This window comes from Chaetomium strumarium, assembly GCF_033439665.1.
Source record: "Chaetomium strumarium strain CBS 333.67 chromosome Unknown B0T15scaffold_1, whole genome shotgun sequence".
Classification (NCBI taxonomy): domain Eukaryota; kingdom Fungi; phylum Ascomycota; class Sordariomycetes; order Sordariales; family Chaetomiaceae; genus Chaetomium; species Chaetomium strumarium.
The window spans coordinates 1,701,603-1,719,725 of NW_026944429.1; the positions used below are offsets into that span (position 1 = coordinate 1,701,603).

The window sequence follows — 18,123 nt, forward strand, 5'->3', positions numbered from 1 at the left end:
ACAATAACCCTCCAGGGGTCAATGTTTGGAGTTCGGGCACCTATTCTTTGATACTGCATCCGTACTCCCCAACGGTTGTTTTACCTGCTGACATCAGGGGCACTGTTCACGTAATCAATCGCGTCGGGCACTGCGACTGTTGTTTTTGGATTTGCGCTTTTGAGCAGCTCTCGCAAACGGCAAGGCTTCGTCATGAGCTAAACACACCATGCACCTGGGAGAATGTTATGGGGTAATTGTGAACTGCGGACCCCTCCGAGCTCAGCTTTTCGGGATCATATCGGTGACCTATGCGGCAGGTGATCTGCTCTCCGCAGCTAAGGTAGTTTTATACTTATCGATATAGGTACTATTTTTAACTGCTACTTGAGACTGCTCGGTTATTAGAGTTATAATAATAACCCCTCTTGCTAGGCCGTAGCGGGCGTGCACAGGGCGTGAACAGGATATGAACGGGGCGTGAAGAGAGTGTGCATAGGATGCATAGGGTGTGTGGGGTGTGCGTAGCCTGTCACGTAGGACCTGTAGGTGTAAGCGGTCGAGATTCGGAAAATATAACAGTTACTTATCCTAGGTAATACGACTACCGGCTACGCCAAGGTCACGGCAGTCGTGACTCGTCAGTCAGCGCCATGCAACGCTGACGAACAAGCCAGCACTGGATTGGATGGTCAACACATCGATGGAACTAAGGGCTTACTATAGTAGCAGTACTGCCCCATAATCAGATGCCTGACTGCCGTCGACATAAACCCAAAAGATGGCCGCAAGCTGTCTTGTTTTATCGTCCTTGTTCCCGTCCAATACCTCATCAGTGGTGCGCATCCGTTCAATAGCCCGTGTTTGGTTTGCCGACTAGTACTTGATACTTAGTAGCGAACATCCTTCTTTAAGCAATACGACTACTACTAGTAGTACTACTTGCCCCTCGATCAACGGACCTAGTGCTCTTACCAAACCCCGCTCCCAATCTCGTCAACATGCCCATCAACTTCCACCTCAGCGCAAGCGAAGCCGCCACGCGTGCCGCTGCAGCGAACTTCGCTGAGCACATCCTCAAGCCAGCGCGGGCCGAGTACCTCCAGCACGAGGAGCACCACAGGCGGTTCCAGGCCACGCATCCGGCCTATGTCGCCGCCGTGCAGGGAGGCCTGCTCAAGGGTCAGATCTCGCCGGCGCACGGGGGCAGCGGCGGGAGCCTGGTCGAGACAGCCATCATGGTGGAGGAGTGCTACGCCGTCGAGCCGTCCACGGCACTCACCATCTTCGCGACCGGGCTGGGGCTGACCCCGCTGAACATAGCAGCGGGCAAGGCCGGGCAGCACGCCGAGTTCCTCGCTCCCTTTCTCCGCGGTGAGGGCGCGCCGCTGGCGTCGCTAGTGTTCAGCGAGCCGGGGGGAGTCGCCAACGCGATGGAGAAGGGCGTGCGGGGTTTCCAGACCACGGCGCGTCGCGACGGCGACGAGTGGGTTATCGACGGCGAGAAGATGTGGGCGACTAACTGTGCCGGGTGGGATTTCAAGGGGTGCGACCTGGCCTGTGTTGTCTGCCGCGACGTCACAGAGGGCATATCGAAGCCCAACGGCGACCCGAAGGACAGCGTCATGATCATCCTGGTAACGCGCGCCGATCTCGACCGCAGCGGGCCCGGCGCGTTTGAGGTCCTGCGCCACATCTCCACGCCGGGCCACACGTCGGTCTCGGGACCTCATGTCCGGTACACCAATGTCCGCGTGCCGGCCAAGAACGTTCTCTGTCCGCCGGGGCAGGGTGCGCAGGTTGCCTTCGCCTCGTTCGACGCCAGCGCGGTCCTCGTCGGTGCCATGGGCGTTGGGGTCATGCGCGCGGCGTTCGATGCGGCGCTGGCGTTTGCCAAGCGCGACTCGCGCAACGGCGCGGTGCCGTTGCTGGAGCGACAGGCCTTTGCGGACCTGCTGTCGGGCGTCAAGATGCAGACCGAGGCAGCGCGGGCTCTGACCTGGAAGGCAGCTCATGCCATGGAACATGGTCCGGGGAACTATGATGCCCGAAGGGAGTTGGCTCTGGCCGCCAAGGTCTACTGCAGCGATGCCTCTGTACAGGCCTGCATGGATGTCATCAACGCCGTGGGAGTGTGAGTTCCGCTGTTCCGGTCGTCTCAATGCAATTCGTACCGTTGGTTAATTGCAGCTGGATGCATCATGGCGCTAACACAAGTGACAACGTATCGCAGGACGGCGTATGACCTGAGCCAGCCCTTCGCGGAATTGCTGAACACCGCAATAGTGCTGCCCATCTTCGATGGCGGCAATGTCGGCATCCGGAGACGCCACCTGCAGCAGCTTATGCTCTCGCCAACATACGATGCGTGGGCTGCCACTTTCGGGCCATCATCAGGGAAGCAGTGAGACGGAAGGCGTGGAAACGGACAGGATCAAGAAACGTCGAGGAGTGGATTGACCCAGTTGCCTTACTATTTCATGCTCGCGAGCAGTCAATTGAGAAGACGGCATTTGAGGGGTCGGGCAGCATCGGGATTGCACGATGACCGGGTCACCGGGAGAATGAGCTGCTGCCTGGAGAAGCTGAAAAGTTAAAACTCAGTTTGATGCATCATGCATCGACACTATTGATGACCCGCACACGGGACGCGCTGGCCCCTGTGCTGGGTAGGCCGAGTTCGCTTACATTCACGCCCGAGCTCATGCAACTAAGGTAGCAATAGGTACCTAAGAATGCCAAGTTGACGCGACAGCACGTGCACCTTTTTCCTGACCACTAACCGCTGCGCAATTACGCGAGGGCGTCTCTTGGTGCGGCACTAGCTGTCATGGATGCGTTCGGCTTTGATGAAGGGGAGGGACTGAGGATAAAGCAACAGTCGTGGAATCCAATTGTACAGATTACCCATCCTTCAACTTTTGCTCTGGCTTCCCACCTGTCAGGAATCAAAGTCACGACTCACGCTCCGGCCAACCAACACTCGCATCCTTATACAATAGTACTTACCATACTCACGACGACCTCAACGGCCAACCCTTCGAATTGAAGATTCAAAAATGTCCCTCGGCCACGTTTCACTGCCCACGGGCCCCTCCAACTACAAAGCGATGCGCGACTTCTACCTCGCCACGCTCCAGCCGCTGGGATACACGGTCTACCTGGAAGGGGAGGGCCAGTACTGCGGCTTCCGGGCGCCCATGGGCGGGCCCGACTTCTGGTTGCATTGCGGCGGCCAGGACTTTGTCCCCGTTGACGCTGCCCTGACGGCGGACGAGAACCTCGCGACGCGCGGCCGGACCCACGTCGCCTTCAACGTCTCCAGTCGGAAGCAGGTGGATGAGTGGTTTCAGAATGCCCTGTGAGTACCTATGTTCTTGTCCCTTCGCTCTAGTAATTTTTCTTGTGTGTTATATAGTTATACAACCCCTGGGCTGAAACATTGTGATGTTTGTGGGAGTAGACAGGCTGGGGGCATCTCGAATGGAAAGCCGGGTGAGAGGGAGTTGTATGCAAAGGGGTATTATGCTGCGTTCCTGCTGGATCCGCTGGGGAATAACGTCGAGGCTGTACACTTCAATCCCTTTCCGTGGTGGCTCAAGCACATGGACAAAACCCTCGGCGTTTTGGCTATGTTTGCCGGCGGTGTTGCTGCCCAGTTTGTGTGGAGTTACGCGAAGAAAGCGGGCTGGGCTTGAGGCTTGTCTTAGGACAAGTCATGTCAGAATGAACAAATTGAACTTTGATGCTTACTAGATTTTCTAGACTACCCACAGCACCTTGTAACGGGAAGAATGCCCTGATTGTACTCTATTACTGTAAGGCGGCGGATGCTTGAGCCCCGTACAAGGCCAGGGTCAGGTTAGGAGTAAGTTTACATGTCCCTCCCTCTTATGGCAAGTGTGAAGCTCTGTAAGGTAGAAAATACTACGGGTTCTCTCTTTGTAGCAGAGTTCAAAGTAATATCACCATCTTGATTCTCTCTACAGAAAGGGAGTATATTTTTGTATCAATGATATCTAGATAGGGTGGACAGTGAAACAAGCTTTGTTGACCTGCTCAGTTTCAGTCTGTGTGCTCAATCTTCAGATAAAGCTGAACAGTTCAAACTCCAAATCCTGGTACGCGCGTGTGAGCGTGTCTGGGCGTGAAACGGTAGGCTCATCAGCCGACCGAGATCTGCCCTCGCCACGCGCGACGCGCATTCTGTACGCGTCCGGATCGAAGACACAGAGCCTGACTGTTGGATCAGCGCCGTTAGTCTCCTCATGCGCAACAACGTGAGCCGAAGTTGGCAGCCCGCAGGCCTCGAGCAGCTCTCCAGCCTTAGGATACCTCCTCGCAAAAGCGTTCCGGAACTTCCCATACACCACACAGGGCACATTCTGGGCCGTCAACCTCCACCTTCCTTCAGCCGTGCTGCAGTCTCCAGCATCCTCGGCCAGCCACTGCAAGAGCCACAGGATCAGCCGAGCAATATACCGCTCCTGCTGACCACGACCACGACTACCTTGACCCTCCATCTCACCCCCTTTTACAATGCACAAGTACCACGCCCGCGCGAACTGATCCAACAGCGTCGGCACGTCCATAACCTGCGCCGCACTCGGCATCACCTCGCACAGCGACCCGACATACGGACACGGCGGCGGCTGCTTCAGCGCAACATGAACAAGCGGCCTGACCCTTCCCAAGCGAGCCCACACCTGCGGATTCTCGACCGTCCTCAGCTTAAAGGCCACAACCGTCTCACTCGTGGCGGCGGCGGTGGTGGTGGTAGCAGCACCAGACCCGGGGACAGGAACACCTATCATCTCCCCGCCGCTCCCGCGCCCGTTCCCGCCTCGTCCTCCTCCTCCCGGGGCTTCTTCTTCTTCTTCTTCTTCTTCTTCTTCTTCTTCTTCTTCTTCTTCTTCTTCTTCTTCTTCTTCTTCTTCTTCTTCTTCCTGCTTGGGATAAACATACCACCCGGCCGCCCTCGCCCACGACAGGATGACCTGCTTGTCCTCGGCCGGGCAGACGATGCTCACGTGGGAGGGCATAGTATTATTAGTAGGGCGGCTGCGATAGCCCCAGACCATGAGGGCAGCGTGGCCGCAGACGGCGTAGTGCGTGTGTGAGAGGGCGTTGTCGAAGGTGTCGAGGAGGAAGTGGAGCGTTTCGGGCGTTAGAGGGGCGGTGGATGGCGGGGGGGGAGGCGGGGTGCGGGCGCGGTTGCGGTTGCGGTTGTGCGTTGGCCTGCTTTTGTTTATGATAGTCGTCTCGGTTGGTGTGTGAGCGGTAACGGGGAGACGGGGAAGCGGAGGAGGAGGTGGTGGTGGTGGCGGCGATTGAGGCCGGGTGGGATTATCGACAGCATCTGAACGCTCCTTTGGCTGCGCTATCTTAGCCTGCCTGGAAACGGGCACCATGCTCGGATGGTGCGTCGTCAATGGCTGCGGATAAAGGGACGGGGAAGGTTGGGTTGTGACTGAAGTTTCGGTAGCTCCGGCCGCGTTTACTTCGCTTCGGGTGATGGTGGCGGCCATTACAAATGTCTGGTCGGCCATGCTATGAAGATCCCTAGTCGCTGCTCTTCTGGGAGTGAAAGATAAGTCGAAACGGTATGGCGGATGGTACTCTGAGCTGCTCTGAGTCCCTTGAACGTTGCTGCGTAAACCAAGGATGCCTTCCCTCCGGCCGGGCACATGCAAACCGTCTGATCCCGCCGCTTCCATGTCTTCGTCGTTCCTGCGGTTTAAATATTCTAAGAACGCTCTTATAGCTTCCTCCTCTCTCTTTGTCGCGAAAAGCTTCTCAGTCGGATCAGCGTGGCTGTCCAGAAGCATCCTGGGTTCCGCCGACTTGAGACAACGGCCACGCAACCACTTCAGCATGTACGCAACCCTCCGGGTGATCCCGTAGAACATGGTTGAGAGACGTTGTAGTTCGTACCGGAGAGGTAACCTGGTGGCTTCAGAGGATGAGTTCGGGTTTAAGTGCTGGGCAAGAAGTCTTCATTGACATCAGTTCTCCAAGCCTTACTTAAATCGGATCAAGCGGGCGTGTCCCGGCATTAATGGAGAACAAAGTCGTTGGGAAGATGAGACCTGTTGTTGAGAGCCTCAGGGCGACGGACAGAACATGATGGGACAAAGGGATTGTGCTTGAAACAAAGGAGCTGACTGAACGTCGTCAATAGCCACGACGAAAGACCATGCTTGTCTCGGCATCAATCAAATACATCAACCAGCAGGGCAATGTGACTTTTATGCGTGGCTGCCAGTCTAACTCCCTAGCCCAACCGCCTAGTCATACAACGCCCAGTTCCGCCATGACCGTTTGTCTGAGGATATGCCGAATAAGTCGTGACTTCAGAGTTCCTCTTCGACCTCCATTTGGTCGCCGTTTGGCCCGCCATTCGCGCCTGTTGGCGCGTCCTTCTTTGCCATAGTCGCCTCCTTGTCAATCATTTGCCTCGACACGGCAACGATGTTGTCCTCGATGAGCTGCTGTCCCACATCCTCCAGATGCTTCTTTGGATCTAGTTTGCCAACATAGCGTGTCTTCAGTTGGTCCTTGGTCAGCTCTGTCTCCTCCTTGACCCTCTTCTCGTAGCCTTCGGCGAGGCTGACCAGCCGCTCAAGGCGCTCCTTGGTCCGCTGGCCCTCGGTCCGGAAGTCCTCCATCTGCAGCGCATCCGTCCAGGGGTGCTTGTGCAGATTCATCAGCATGTTCTCCTCGAGCGCCGTCTTCCTGTAGTTGATGCCAATGGAGTAGTAGTGCCTGTTCAGGCCGTGGATGAGCGCCTGGATGGACGGCTTATTCAAGTGCCCCAAATTCGACGTAGTCTGACGCGGCTCCTGCCCCATCATCAGAGACTGCGGGTTGATAAGACGAAACGCATCGATGACCACTTTGCCCTTCACGGACTGGATGGGGTCGACGACAACGGCGACGGCGCGCGGCGTGAGCTGCTCGAAGCTTTGCTGGGTGTTGATATCGACCGAGGAAAGCCAGCAACCGAAGCCAGGATGAGAATGGTACCAACCGACGACGGACTCGGGCCTAGAAAGGAAGCTACTTGTCAGCGGTTTAGAACCAGAGACCTTCTCTGCGCGACACATACCTTCCTGTTTGCCGCAGCATATCCATCATCTTCATCTGGAACACCGGGTCGACGGCCTCTACACTAACTCCTGTCCCGCTCTGGGGCATGGCGAAAACATCCACCACACGAACAGTGAAATCGTCGACAAACTCGCCTAGCATCAAGCCCATCACTTCCATGGGCACACCGGCGCGGCCGTGTCGGAGCATCTTTAGCAGCGCAAGCGACGAGATGTGGACTGTCTCGGAGTTGTCGATCAGGTTTGTGTTATCCTAAGAGACACGGCTAGATCAGTAAATTCTGGGTCTCTGCAGCGCAAAAGTAGCCATGCCGCGCCATCAGGAGAGAGCGTACCGTCCCGGGGGCAGCACCACCCAAGCTCATGCCGCCGCCGAGTAGGGTTCTGAACCTATCCATAGTTGCTGCGGCGACTGTAACGCGAAGCAGAAGGTGACGTAAACGGTGCGGTCGACGCGCTGCGCGTTTTTAATGAAAGTACAGTTCGGAGAGGCTGTCTTCCAGTTTAGGATGCGGTTGCTTGCTGGAACGGACAACAAGGCGGACAGGAAGTCGAGGGTTGGAGCTGATAGGTGATTGCGCTTGCTCGTTGGACAACGGAGCTCGTCGCAGCTGGAGCAGTTGACGAAAGCCCTGGCAGCCTGCTGCATGATTACCTAAGGCTGGCCCTATGCACAGCCTGCTGCCTTTGCAGACCCACTCATGCCCACAAGCGCACGTTCCATCTCTGGCCCCCACTAAATTGAGTACAACTGTGCAGTGAAACTCCGAAATTTAGCCGCACTGCACGGTGAAACTCCGAAGTTTGACCGTACCAATCACCGTCTTTCCATTCGCGCACGGATTACAGGACGCTGCCAGCCAATCCGGGCTCAGAGCGCGATAAGCTAATCGCCATGCCGAATTCATCTAGCGCGTTTTCGGACGCTTCCTCAAGCTCGGTTTCGCACCTTCACCCTCTCTTCCATCGGTCCGCCCACCGCGTTTCTGGTGCCTCCCGAAACGGACAATACAGACCGATTTGGGTTCCCGAACCCTGGGTTGAAGATCTCAACCCGGCTCTATTTGCTCGCTATTTCAAGTCTGACAGCGATCGCGACCAGGAGAGTGACTACGATACTGACGATAGCGACCACGGGGACGACGACGATCACGAGAGCGAAGGCTCCAGCGGTAACGACGACGATCCTGCCATTGTATTTGACTCCGCGCCATTTTATCCAACGATTCCCGCGTTTTCCCCCCCTTCGCCCATTCATTCCAATACCCACACCGAAATTTGGTGTGATACCGACTTTACGGTTAGCAACCACCAATCTGCCACCATGCCTAGGGCAACTGGGATTATCGACCCGGCGGGCGTCGACCGCACTCGGCCTTTGTACGAGATTGCCAGTAACGACAAGAAAAGAGTCGCTTATTTCTACGACTCCGACATTGGCAACTATGCCTATGTCACTGGCCACCCGATGAAGCCGCATCGCATTCGCCTGGCTCACAGCCTGGTGATGAACTACAATGTCTACAAATTCCTCGAGATTTACGTAAGTCACCCATTTCCGCAGGGTCTGGATGCAAGAGCGCACCGACTAACTGCGTCTTTCTTCTGCGAAACAGCGTGCGAAGCCGGCTGTCACCGCCGAGATGACGCAGTTCCATACCGACGAGTATATCGAGTTTCTCCAGAAGGTGACACCCGATAATATGGATGCCTTCATGAAGGAGCAGTCGAGATACAACGTCGGCGACGATTGCCCTGTGTTCGACGGGTTGTTCGAGTTCTGTGGGATCAGTGCGGGCGGCAGCATGGAGGGCGCTGCCCGTCTCAACCGTGAGAAGTGCGACATCGCAATCAACTGGGCTGGTGGTCTTCACCACGCCAAGAAGAGCGAGGCTAGTGGTTTCTGCTATGTCAACGGTATGTGTTCAAATATCGGAGCTTTTTTTTCGTATTCGGTCCGCGGTTCGGCTGATGTGTTGGTTGCATGCAGACATTGTTCTCGCAATTCTCGAGCTGCTGCGCTTCAAGAAGCGCGTGCTCTACATTGACATTGACGTCCACCACGGCGATGGTGTCGAGGAGGCTTTTTACACCACCGACCGCGTCATGACGGTTTCTTTCCACAAGTACGGCGAGTACTTCCCCGGTACCGGCGAGCTCCGCGATATCGGCATTGCCAAGGGCAAGTACTATGCGGTCAACTTCCCGCTGCGGGATGGAATCGACGATAAGGCGTACAAGACCATCTTCCAGCCGGTCATTGAGGCTGTCATGAAGTACTACCAGCCCGAAGCCGTCGTTCTCCAGTGCGGCGGCGACAGCCTCTCGGGTGACCGACTCGGCTGCTTCAACCTCAGCATGCGCGGCCACGCCAACTGCGTCAATTACGTGCGCGGTTTCAACCTGCCGACCCTTGTCCTGGGCGGTGGCGGCTACACCATGAGGAATGTTGCCCGCACCTGGGCGTACGAGACCGGTCGCTTGGTCGGTGTTGAGATGGACCCGGTCCTTCCGTATAACGAGTATTACGAGGTGAGTTGCATTGATGTAGTTGGCTTGTTCCGCAAGAGATTAACAGTTGCCAGTATTATGGACCTGATTACGAGCTGGATGTGCGCGCCTCCAACATGGAGAACGCCAACAGCTATGAGTACCTTGATAAGATCAAGGTTGCGGTGATTGAGAACTTGAAACAGACCGCTCATGTTCCGTCCGTCCAAATGCAGGACGTTCCGCGCCAGGGTCTCGGCATGTCTGACGACCAAGACGATGAAATGGACGACGACGATGAAGACGACAACAAGGACGTCCGCATGACCCAGCGCCAGTGGGAGAAGCGCGTCGAGCGCCAGGATGAGTTCGAGGACTCCGACGATGAGGAAATGGCTCGCGCGAATGGCGTGTATAGACCCAACGGGCGTTCGCGCCAGGAAACCGACTTCCGCAACATTAAGGACGATGACACCATGGAGGTCGACAGTGGCGTCGCAACCCCCGGAGAGCCGCATACCGCGGCCGAGAACGACGACACCATGATTGATGAAGCCGTCTCCGAGATTCTCGCCGAGGTCGAGGCTCAGGAGCGAGCTGAGGCTGATCAGCGTGCCGCGGATGCTGCCGAGCAGCTCGGACAGCTTGCGGAGAGCGACAAGGCCAACGTTGACGGCGACGGAGACGTCGCCATGGATGAGGCCGCCGTTGCCAACATCAAAACGGAGGAGCCCGAGGGCATGGCGGCCACCGAGGTAGCGCCCAACAACAATGCCGACGACAAGGCCGGCAATGAGGGTGAAACTACCACCACCAACCGCGCTTCGGGCTCTCCGGCGATCGGTGGTGACGAGCCCAAGCCTGCCGAGGCAGCAGCTGCTGTCCAGACGTCTGAGAAAGACACGGCTAACGCCGAGAACTAGCCCGAGTCACTGACCGAGGCCTAGTTGGCGTGGATTCTGAACTGATTAGAATTTAATACGACCCAGCTGGCGATTACAGCGATGTGTTTCTGTACAAACAAAGAGGTCGTCATGTGGTCCTTTTTTTGTAACGGCGTTCAGGAATGGCATGGACCGGAATTGGGAAAGGGGCGGCATTGGGTTGACATTGGGCATCGGTGTTGATGGAGTGACCGTCTGGTTTTCTGAACCCTGGTACCGTGATGCTTCGCTGAGACAGCAGCGCATGGTTGTGTTAGCTGGCTCTGGTGGCTGGGCATCTTGGAGTTGTATGGGTTCCTGGTCGATAATCATACTACTATTAGGAACGAAGGACGGATGTGGATTCAGCAAGGTCGCATCATACCATTAATGAGATGGTACTACTTCTTGATGCACCCACGTCGCCGTATCTCTTGTGAACTTGCTTCATGACCTTTCCGTGCTGCGTTCGGGCCGTTCCATGTCTCCTCCATCACGTGCTCCAGGCCCAGCATGGTGGTGACCTCCTCGCAGAACTGTAAGAAGGCGTAGCTGCCCATGAGTTTGTGAGTGACACCGACTACGATGCGGACGGGGTTTCAGGAAGCTCGTGGACATAATTTGTACTAGTACGTAGGCACCTTAGTGAGGTACCTTAGTGATCCCTGAAGCAGCATCCTAGCTCCCTTCTCAGATCATGATGGTTTTCTATCGCCTTGTGCTACTACCGTAACATCCCCTCTTACTCCGTTCCAACGCACATCGGGACGAGGACAGAGGACAGACAGTTCCACCAAGCCTTGAGTCACATTCAACCTTGATGGTCCACACGGTTTTACTAGGGGCTGCTGCAAGCAACTCTTCTATGACGGAGCCAAAAGGTTACTGTAGGAATTTGTTCTCGCTTTCGTGTCTTTCCTTTTTGCTTTATCCTGAATCTAAAACTTTTTTAAGCCCTGTTGACATCTATGCCTCTAATATAGGTTCTGTCATATCTATGAATGTTGTTGATAAGAAAAGAAAACAAAAGAAAAGAAAAAAGACTCCCGCTATAATGCACCTCTTTGTCCACACACACACACACACACACACACACACAAAAAAAAAAAAAAAAAAAAAAAAAAAAAAAAAAAAAAAAAAAAAAAAAAAAAAGAAAAAAAAAGGACCAGACGCCACAGATGTCCAAACACATCGAAACCAACGCCCCGAATACGACAAGAAAGCAAAATTCCCCTGAAAGGCCAATCTCCTTGACGCAGCATCAAACCGAAACTCCGCCAGAAGGGCCAAAGCAGATCATCCAACGCCCCCCGTTTGTCCCCGTAATGGTTCAACCCCCTCATCCAAACACCGTACTAAATTCCCCTGAAAGGCCAATCTCCTTGACGCAGCATCAAACCGAAACTCCGCCAGAAGGGCCAAAGCAGATCATCCAACGCCCCCCGTTTGTCCCCGTAATGGTTCAACCCCCTCATCCAAACACCGTACTACCACCAGCCCTAGTCCTAGTCCAAAAATAAAAATAAAAAAAATAAAATAAAAATAGATTCTGTCTTGGCCTCCTTCCGTCGTTGCCCAGCAAACGAACGAAACCCCTTTCCCTCTTCTCTTCAAAGTTCTCTTTAAGACCCACCGCCTTCCCTCCCCAAAGCAAGAAAACCCTTCCCTCATTTAAAAGCTAAACAACCCACTCCTCCGCTTCCCAAACGGATACACCAACAGCGCGCTCAGCGACAGCCCGACCGAGATGTTGATGGCGACCTGGATGACGCTGAACAGGACGTTGAAGGCCGAGTTGCTCAGGTCGCCGACCTGGGTGGTGGTCATGGAGACGGTGCCGTTGACGACCGTCCCGTTGGCGAGCACCGTCTCGTTCCTGACGATCTGGTCCGCGCTGGTGACGCCGCTCAGCAGCGAGCCGTTGGCGGCTAGGCCCGAGGGCACCTGCACGAAGATGGCGGGCAGCATGGCGGCCGCGGCCAGGCCGTAGCCGATCTTCCTCGCGCGAGTCGTCAGGCCGCCGCTGCCGACAACTGTTGCGGTGGTGGGTGTGACGGAGGGGGAGGCAGAGTCGGTGGTGTCTGCTCTCGGGGGCGGGCCCATCTCGATGTCGTGCTCGACGCGTTCTTTGTGCTGCCGGACCGAGTCGTCGGATTCGCCGGCCGGAGGGCAGTTGTAGTAAGGGGAGCGGTGGTGGTGGTGGCGGCGGTGTCTGCCGCGGATGCGGGGCTCGATGCTGCGCTCCCAGATGTCGAGGAAGTAGTTCTGTGCGTAGCGGCCGAGGCGGGAGTAGAGGTTGGCGAGCACGCCGATGGTGAGGGCACCGAGCGAGCTCGACACGATGCCGTTGCCCTTGAAGAAGCGGGCTGAGAAATTGTTGACGCAGAAGCCGGCTAGAGAGATGGCGACTTGCACTGGAAAAGAGGGTCAGAGACTTGACGGGAGAAGTGTGTGAGCCAAGGGGGTCTTACCTGGCATTTGTTGCCATTTGGCCTGGTTAATGGCGCAGAGACACAGCGTGAAGGGTAAGACGAAGAGGATATAAAAATCCTCGGGCGGCCTCTGAGTGTACCAGCTATCGCCGACGGAGCAGTGCACTGCGCTGACGGCATTGTCATCCATGTACCCGTAGATAACGGATCCGATAGTGAAGCCGTAACCGAGAAAGAGGGTGTAGATCAGAGCATACACCATCCGCACGGAGCCAGATATCATCTGGTGGCTCTGAAGCTCCAGGCTGGCACACAAAACCATGTAGCCAGGTAGAATGAGAGCGATGGACGCCTGGGCGAGGGACGAGAAGCAGAACAGCTGTCCGTGGCGTATCGAGCCAAACACCCGGGCCAGGAAAGAAGTCGCCACGGCGGCGGTGATTTCAAAGACGTTGGCGTATAGTTCGTTGGACGGGGAGAGGTAGAGCTGCAGGAATCCCACAAGGCAGCCCAGGATGAAGCAGACGGGCATGTCGATGTAGCGGCCTTCGAAGCCAAAGGGCGCGACCACAGCCGACGCGACGCCATACAAGAGGATGCGCAGCCAGACGGGGAACTTTGGCTTGCGCTTCGTGATGTCGTTCAGGCGCGCCGTCGCTTCCTCGACGCCGATGCGGTCGTGCACCACCTCCTTGTAAATCTCGTGGACATCGCGCAGGCGGCCAAAGTCCAGGCCCTGGCTGGCCCGCACAATCTTGACCTCGGTCGTGTGGATGCTGCTGTCGTCGAACGAGATGATCATGGTGTCCGGCAGATACAGAAACTGCGCCTCGATGCCAAGCACACGGGCCGACATCCGCATGTAGGCCTCGAGCCGGTGCGTGGGCGCGCCATAGACCATCAGCGCGCGGCACAGCTTGAGCAGGTAGGTCTGGCGGCTGATGATTTCGGCGATGTGGATCTTGATGCGGTATTCGTCGACCTTCTTCTTCGGCTTGCTCGACTTCTTGGACTTTTCCACCTCCTGCTTGACCTTCTCAACCGCCTCGTTGATGTCCTTACTCGATCCGGGGACGGCAAGGTTGAGGGATGACTCCATGAGGCCGGCCAAGGTGTTGGAGGAATGGGACCTCCAGGGCCGTCGGCGACCATCGGGCTTCGGCGTGCTGGATCTCGACACCGGGGGAGAGCTCGTAGGCGTGCTGATGGCGCTCGAATAGGGCGAGGCATACCTCTCGTCCGGGCCGGCGCGGAGCCGGAGCAAGCTGCCCAGAATCCCGCCCCTGTACTTCTCCGGCCGCGGGACGTATTCCAGATCATGGTCGACGGGGGTCGCCGTGCCGGACCGAGACGGGTCGAAAGGCCGGATCAGAGGGCTCTGGTGGCGCGTGTGGCGCCGCACGATCTTCTCGGCCTCGAACTGCGCCTCTGCGCGCGGCCCGAGGTCCTCAGCGTCTGCCGGAGTCAACAGATCGGGGGCCATGTGTGCCGAAGAGCCGTCGAGGAGGGCGTCCCGGTCAAAGGAGGTTCCAGTGTCCGAGTCGACAGACCCCCTGCGTGATACGGGGACTGAGGACGTTCCCACCGAGTATGCCAACCGATCCGCCCGGTTCTTGGCCTCCACCTCGGATTTGTGAGGTGCTGGAAGCACGTCGCCGGAGGTGGGGGCTGTGGTCGGCTTCCGCAGCACAGGCCGCGGCCTGCTTGGGGCGCTCAACATGCGGGAGACAGAGGCGTAAAGCTCATCCTTGTCGAAAGAATCTCGCTTCGCTGGGTCATCGCCATTCAGGGGCGTAGAGCCGGCGCTGGAGGGGGAAGGCCTGAAGGAGAAGTAATCCTGCGGCGCAACGATTTGGGGCTCGCTGGGTGTGGCATGGAACGGACTGCCGAGCGGGCTGTCTTGGGGTCCTCTGTCGCTGGCGAAACCCACCCTCTTCTTCTCCTTGCCCTTCGGTGGCGGCTGTACGTCCCCATGGCTGGTTGAAGAAGATGAAGTACCCGCAGTAACGGGGTCTTCCGTTCCTGGCGCTTGCGGCGAAGCCATCGCTGCTGCGGCGAGACCTCTCTCGTGCGATGAATCCCTGATCCCTCTGTCGATCGGATCTTGCATAGAATGAGTTCAGTTCGCCTCGCCCCAAAACCGTCCAGGGACAAAGCCCGTATCGTCACTTGTGCAATCAAGTCCCGATGCTGGCGGGGCGTGTCTGTGAGGTGGTTCTTCCAGAGATACGGATTGACGCGTGTGGGTCGGTGAAGCGAAGGTTAAAGGGGTGATCAACGATGAAGAGGAGATGCAATGCGCATCACCAAAACACCGCCTCAGGGGAGATCAGAGTGCGAGGGGGGCTACAAATGCCACAGAACAAAGAACGGTCAGGAGAGACAGAGCACAACAGCGCTTTGTTATGTGCGGGAGAAGCTGCCTTGACAAAGGTACCTTGGTGTCCGGCTAGTTGCTCGGCTTGTGGAGCCGGACAAAGTCCACCATGTCAATGGGTCGAGTTGTCAGGTTGTGTGTCTGCCATCTCCTGGGGACAACACTAGCGGTTATCCCAAGCCAAGGTCGTATCTGAGAGCGAGCTGCGCATTGCATTGTTGTCGTCTGCCGCCACTTCGGTGGGCCATCGAGAGATTCGAGGCTTTTTTGAGCGGGGATCTGGGCCAAGAGGTTCCAACTTGTTATCTGCGGGTCCCAAACGTCATCGCATCCGACACGAGACCGCTGAGATGCGATTTCCCAATTGGCATGACCCACCGTCAAGAAGTCGATCGGGCATATCCTGCTACTAGTACACATAATTGCCAGGTTATTAGCATCGTTTGTCTGCTCCATACACTATGCGCGTTAATAACATACAACTTATTATGCCGACTTCCGTTGCTCAGGGAAAAGGGAGGTCAGATAGGCACTCGGTATCCTTCCCCGTTGCGGTTAACCGAGCACCATCTTGGTGTTTTGCCCCCCCGTGACTCAGGTGTCAAGTTCCGTGGATCCGCTTGGCGAGTCTGGAACGATCGATTGCGCTCAACGGAGCTTTTGCACCACCAAAAGACATCCCAGAAACAACGCACGTGTTGGATGCCACAACCCGGAAGGTGTTTCAAGATGGACCGACTGGGCTGACGTTGTGATGTCACTGCAAGGTCGTCTCTTCGACGCGGCTCTCTGAAGGGCAAGGGACGGCCCTGCAAATCAAGCGCGCCAGTACCAGGCACAAGGGACAAAGCGGCGCAACGGTCTTGGCATACATCGTGCATACCCGATGACCAGGGACTCTCTCGGGCTCGAGCCGATCGGGATGGCAAACGGATCGAAACACCAAACAATAATTTTATGGGAAAGCCTTGGCCGTACGGAATACCTCTTTCGGCCATCTTTCGTCTTGGAGTCATCCTGGGCAAAATGAAATTATTCCCTCAACACACGCAATTCGAAACGGACCGCCGATTCTTCATCAATATCCAAAGAAGAAAGACCAACGCAGCAGCTTTCCCACTCCTAAATTACCCCCGGGAGCACTCTCAAGCATGAGATACGATGACAAAATTTGCGTCGTCGTACGGGTGCGCCGAGCAGAGAATGGTGCCATCGTCGGCCTGAAGATGGACCATGGCGGCCCCGTCGAGGCCGATGTGCTTGCCCCCGACCGTTGTCGCCCCCGAATCCATGAACCACACGTCGGCGAAATTGGCGAAGGCGACCTGCTGGCCCGAGACGTAAAAGTCTTCTATGATCCACTCGGCATCCACGCGGCACAGTTCCGGCCCGTTGGTTAGCACCAATGTCACCTCGTACCCCAGGCTGGCGTTGGTGATGACTCTGGGTGATGCGGCCGTCAGTCTGCGCCCACCGCGCGCCATCACTCCGTCCGGCGGCACTTACAATTTCGCGCTGTTCGCACTGGTCGTCTCGATATTTACCGTAACCCAATCCCCGGCCTTGACTTTTAGGCCTTGGATGGTGTAGGCCGCTTCCGGATACCACTCCCACCACGCCGAAGCACTCTGACCGCCATTGGAGTTGACCTGTGTATTGTCTCAGTCATGCCTCCATCGATCAAAAATGCGGCCAGGGGGGGAGCCCTTACGATGTTTGTCACCCCTGCTTGCAACAGGGTCGAGTTGCACTCTGCCCCATCAATGCCCAACCATGCGCTCGCGAACTGCGGCGCCGGGAGTCCAGGCCGCAGCGTCAGGTCGGGAACGGTGAAGGCGCCGAACACACTCGCGACCCCGTCCGATCGCGAGGAATGCTGCGATGCGCCGCACCAGTTCGAACTGTAGCTGACGACATCCCTCTCGGCTCTGCTGTCGCCCCGGCCAGGCCACGAGTCCCGCGACCCGTGCCTACCCCGTGTCAAGGGCGGAATTGGCACGAACTTGAGCGCGGAGGCGTCGACATTGCCTTTTGTTCGGACGCTCGCAACGAAGTTCAGTTCTGCAGCGACTGTTGCTGCGGCCAGTCCCCAGAGGAAGATTGGCCGGATGAAGGACCACATGTCGTCCCGCGGGGGGGGGGGAGGGCAGTTCTGTCGGAGCGATCAATGCGTCGAGATGCTGATCAACGCTTGGCGGTCCACGTGCTTGGTCATGGAAGGCCACAAAATCCAGGGGCCTTATCTCTCTCGAGTCTCGAGCGCGATGCGCGCGAATCCCTCCTCAGTTACGCAGTTACGCTGGCATCAAAGCGGACCCACGACGGCAACGGCGAAATCCGAGAAGAGAAGACTTCTCATCGATGCGGAGGGAGGATTGTGGCAAGGGGATCTGGGCGCGGGGAAAAAAAAAGCAAAAGACTCTTGGTGTCCGGCGCGCATTAAATTCCTTCCTAATCCATCTTCGTCCTGGTGAGCTGAGGCTGCCCTTTCCGGACCGACCCCAAACCCACGGTTCCATGTCCCAGTCTCAGGCGGTCAGTGATTGGGCTTCCCAAGTTCGCGACGGAAAATGCGCCCACGATAACCGGGTTTTCGCCCTTCAATAGTCCAGAATTTTCACGGGCTAGCAACGCCCAGGGTCGCATTTATACCACCCCGCGACCCCTTCCGGAGGTAACGGGGTTCTGGTTAAGGACAGGGGGCCATGTCTTAAAATATCATGGGGCTAATCCGGCAGGGGCGGGCCGCTCATGGTCTCGGCGGGCCCTTTTGGCCGCGTCGAGCCTTGCGCGTCCAATGTCCATCCACAGGC

General features: G+C 56.7%; 7 protein-coding genes across 7 annotated transcripts; 3 read left to right on the forward strand and 4 right to left on the reverse strand.

Annotated features, from left to right (window-relative positions):
• The first annotated feature begins 644 nt into the window (after positions 1-644).
• Positions 645-2,768, forward strand: B0T15DRAFT_516670 (acyl-CoA dehydrogenase/oxidase). Its single transcript, XM_062868267.1, has 2 exons — positions 645-2,113; positions 2,213-2,768. Exons 1-2 carry the CDS (start codon positions 981-983, stop codon positions 2,385-2,387), a joined length of 1,308 nt encoding a protein of 435 aa, XP_062725613.1. The 5' UTR covers positions 645-980; the 3' UTR covers positions 2,388-2,768.
• B0T15DRAFT_516673 (Glyoxalase/Bleomycin resistance protein/Dihydroxybiphenyl dioxygenase) lies at positions 2,769-3,739 on the forward strand. The gene is made up of 2 exons (XM_062868268.1): positions 2,769-3,340; positions 3,443-3,739. The coding sequence occupies exons 1-2, from the start codon at positions 3,039-3,041 to the stop codon at positions 3,675-3,677; spliced, it is 537 nt and encodes a 178-aa protein (XP_062725614.1). The 5' UTR covers positions 2,769-3,038; the 3' UTR covers positions 3,678-3,739.
• Positions 3,740-5,528, reverse strand: B0T15DRAFT_498048 (uncharacterized protein; the record flags this gene model as incomplete). The annotated part of the gene is made up of 1 exon (XM_062867299.1): positions 3,740-5,528. One exon carries the CDS (start codon positions 5,526-5,528, stop codon positions 4,065-4,067), a length of 1,464 nt encoding a protein of 487 aa, XP_062725615.1. The 3' UTR covers positions 3,740-4,064.
• A 511-nt stretch (positions 5,529-6,039) lies between these two features.
• B0T15DRAFT_516676 (JAB1/Mov34/MPN/PAD-1 ubiquitin protease-domain-containing protein) lies at positions 6,040-7,678 on the reverse strand. Its single transcript, XM_062868269.1, has 3 exons — positions 7,424-7,678; positions 7,088-7,341; positions 6,040-7,026 (listed from the first exon to the last, which is right to left on the reverse strand). The coding sequence occupies exons 1-3, from the start codon at positions 7,484-7,486 to the stop codon at positions 6,333-6,335; spliced, it is 1,011 nt and encodes a 336-aa protein (XP_062725616.1). The 5' UTR covers positions 7,487-7,678; the 3' UTR covers positions 6,040-6,332.
• Positions 7,679-8,032: 354 nt separating this feature from the next.
• Positions 8,033-10,917, forward strand: B0T15DRAFT_564048 (histone deacetylase RPD3-like protein). The gene is made up of 4 exons (XM_062870631.1): positions 8,033-8,631; positions 8,705-9,005; positions 9,079-9,620; positions 9,674-10,917. Exons 1-4 carry the CDS (start codon positions 8,413-8,415, stop codon positions 10,499-10,501), a joined length of 1,890 nt encoding a protein of 629 aa, XP_062725617.1. The 5' UTR covers positions 8,033-8,412; the 3' UTR covers positions 10,502-10,917.
• A 1,255-nt stretch (positions 10,918-12,172) lies between these two features.
• On the reverse strand, positions 12,173-14,977 carry B0T15DRAFT_389207 (uncharacterized protein; the record flags this gene model as incomplete). Its single annotated transcript, XM_062864477.1, has 2 exons — positions 12,173-12,915; positions 12,973-14,977. 2 exons carry the CDS (start codon positions 14,975-14,977, stop codon positions 12,173-12,175), a joined length of 2,748 nt encoding a protein of 915 aa, XP_062725618.1.
• Positions 14,978-15,956: 979 nt separating this feature from the next.
• B0T15DRAFT_16072 (peptidase A4 family-domain-containing protein) lies at positions 15,957-17,551 on the reverse strand. Its single transcript, XM_062862099.1, has 3 exons — positions 17,022-17,551; positions 16,817-16,959; positions 15,957-16,753 (listed from the first exon to the last, which is right to left on the reverse strand). The coding sequence occupies exons 1-3, from the start codon at positions 17,430-17,432 to the stop codon at positions 16,456-16,458; spliced, it is 852 nt and encodes a 283-aa protein (XP_062725619.1). The 5' UTR covers positions 17,433-17,551; the 3' UTR covers positions 15,957-16,455.
• Between the last annotated feature and the right edge of the window lie 572 nt (positions 17,552-18,123).